The sequence below is a fragment of the Chrysemys picta genome, chromosome 1 (assembly GCF_011386835.1).
Source record: "Chrysemys picta bellii isolate R12L10 chromosome 1, ASM1138683v2, whole genome shotgun sequence".
Classification (NCBI taxonomy): Eukaryota; Metazoa; Chordata; order Testudines; family Emydidae; genus Chrysemys; species Chrysemys picta.
Genome location: NC_088791.1, coordinates 300,149,720 through 300,152,517, shown reverse-complemented (window position 1 = coordinate 300,152,517; position 2,798 = coordinate 300,149,720). Strand labels below are relative to the sequence as shown.

At 51.1% G+C, this 2,798-nt stretch overlaps 1 protein-coding gene across 1 annotated transcript; it reads left to right on the top strand.

Annotated features, from left to right (window-relative positions):
* The first annotated feature begins 369 nt into the window (after positions 1 to 369).
* On the top strand, positions 370 to 2,513 carry LOC135980880 (uncharacterized). Its single transcript, XM_065581274.1, has 2 exons — positions 370 to 1,034; positions 1,897 to 2,513. Exons 1-2 carry the CDS (start codon positions 497 to 499, stop codon positions 2,397 to 2,399), a joined length of 1,041 nt encoding a protein of 346 aa, XP_065437346.1. The 5' UTR covers positions 370 to 496; the 3' UTR covers positions 2,400 to 2,513.
* The last annotated feature ends 285 nt before the right edge of the window (positions 2,514 to 2,798 follow it).

Below are 2,798 nucleotides of genomic sequence, written 5' to 3'. Positions count from 1 at the left end.
ACCTACATATGTTCCAAAACATTAGTATACTACAAAGAAAATTAAACAGGCATAAACCAACACCATCAGTTTTGTTTTGTTTTTTGTTCACAACATGCTTTTTTTCACTCAGGCCTGGTCTACACTACGAGTTTAGGTCGACTTTAGCAGCATTAAATTGATTTAAGCCTGGACACGTTCACACGACGAAGCCCTTTCTTTCGACTTAAAGGGCCCTTTAAACCGGTTTCTTTACACCACCTTCGACGAGGGGATTAGCGATAAAATCGGCCTTTGCGGGTCGGAATTGGGTTAGTGGGGACGGAATTCGACGTTATTGGCCTCCGGGAGCTATCCCACAGTGCTTCATTGTGACCGCTCTGGACAGCACTCTCAACTCAGATGCACTGACCAGGTAGACAGGAAAAGACCCGCGAACGTTTGAATTTCATTTCCTGTTTGCCCAGCGTGGAGAGCACAGGTAACCACGCAGAGCTCATCAGCACAGGTAACCGTGATGGAGTCCCAGGATCGCAAAAGAGCTCCAGCATGGACCGAACGGGAGGTACGGGATCTGCTCGCCATATGGGGAGATGAATCAGTGCTAGCTGAACTCCGTAGCAGTAAAAGAAATGGCAAAGTATTAGAAAAGGTCTCCAAGGCCATGAAGGACCGAGGCCATAACAGGGACACACAGCAGTGCCGCGTGAAAATTAAGGAGCTACGGCAAGCCTACCACAAAGCCAGAGAAGCAAATGGAAGGTCCGGGGCAGAGCTGCAAACTTGCCGCTTCTACGCGGAGCTGCATGCCATTCTAGGGGGTGCAGCCACCACTACCCCAACCGTGTGCTATGACTCCGTCAATGGAGAAACACACAGGGAAGAGGGTTCGGGGAACGAGGAAGATGAGGATGGAGGTAATGTAGGTAGTTCACAGCAGCAAGGAAGCGGAGAAACCGGTTTCCCCAACAGCCAGGATATGTTTGTCACCCTGGACCTGGAACCAGTAACCCCCGAACTCACCCAAGACCCTGAGGGCACACAGGGGACCTCTGGTGAGTGTACCTTTGTAAATATTACACATGGTTTAAAAGCAAGCGTGTTTAATGATTAATCATTAATTTGCCCTGGCAATCGCGGCCAGTACAGCTACTGGAAAAGTCTGTTAACGTGTATGGGGATGGAGCGGAAATCCTCCAGGGACATCTCCACAAAGCTCTCCTTGATGTACTCCCAAAGCCTTTGCAAAAGGTTTCTGGGGAGGGCTGCCTTATCCCGTCCACCATGGTAGGACACTTTACCACGCCAGGCCAGTAGCACGTAGTCTGGAATCATTGCATAACAAAGCATGGCAGCGTATGGACCCGGTGTTTGCTGGCATGCAAACAACATCCATTCCTTATCTCTCTTTGTTATCCTCAGGAGAGTGATGTGATATTCATGGTCACCTGATTGAAATGGGGTGATTTTATTAAGGGGACATTCAGAGGTGCTCGTTCCTGCTCTTCTGAACAGAAATGTTCCCCGCTGTTAGCCACGCGGTGGGGGGAGGGGTGAAGTGATCATCCCAGAGAATTGGGTGTGCGCGGAGGGGGGGGGTGGTTTAGTTGGGTTTGTGCTGCATGTTAACCCGGAAACCGCAGCCCCTCCTTTTACATTGAAAACCCATTTTAAATGGCCAACCCAATTCATCCTGGATATGGGAAATGAGGGCGCTGCTGTTTGAAACCATTCCCACATGTTACCATGGCTGCCTGCAAGCCGAAATCTGTTGCCTGGCACTGCGTGAGTGATCTCTCATACCAAACCGGCAGGCCCTCACTATAAGAGGGAAAATGCGACCTTGTAACGAAAGAGTGTACCCATTGTTCTCTAAAATGTGTCTTTTTTAACCACCTCTCCCTTCTCCTCCACCAGCTGCAAATGTTTCTCCTTCACAGAGTCTAGTGAACATTAGAAAGAGAAAACGGAGGACGCGGGACGATATGTTCACGGAGCTCCAGATGTCCTCCCACGCTGATAGAGCACAGCAGAATGCGTGGAGGCAGTCAATGTCAGACATGAGAAAAGCACAATATGAACGAGAGGAGAGGTGGCGGGCTGAATCGCGGGATGAAAAGAGCAAGTGGCGGGCTGAAGATGATAGGTGGCGTCAGCTTGCAGACAGAAGGCAAGAGTCAATGCTCCGTCTGCTGGAGCATCAAACTGATATGCTCCAGCGTATGGTTGAGCTGCAGGAAAGGCAGCAGGAGCAGAGACCGCCGCTACAGCCCCTGTGTAACCAACAGCCCTCCTCCCCAAGTCCCATTGCCTCCTCACCCAGAAGCCCAAGAACACGGTCGGGGGGCCTCCGGCCACCCAGTCACTCCACCCCAGATGATTGCCCAAGCATCAGAAGGCTGGCCTTCAATAAGAGTTAAAGTTTTAAAATGTAGTGTGTCCTTTTCCATCCCTCCTCCCCCACCCATCCCAGGCTACCTTGGCAATTATCCCCCTACTTGCGTGAGGAATTAATAAAGAATGCATGAATGTGAACTAACAATGACTTTATTGCCTCTGCAAGCGGTGCTCGAAGAGGGGAGGGGAGGGTGGGGTGGTTGGTTTACAGGGAAGTAGAGTGAACCGGGTGGGGGGGGGCGGAGGGTTCATCAAGGAGAAACAAACAGAAGTTTCACACCGTAGCCTGGCCAGTCACAAAACTCGTTTTCAAAGCTTCTCTGATGCGCACCGCCCCCTGCTGTGCTCCTCTAACCGCCCTGGTGTCTGGCTGTGCGTAATCAGCGGCCAGGCGAGTTGCTTCAACCTCCCACCCCGCCATA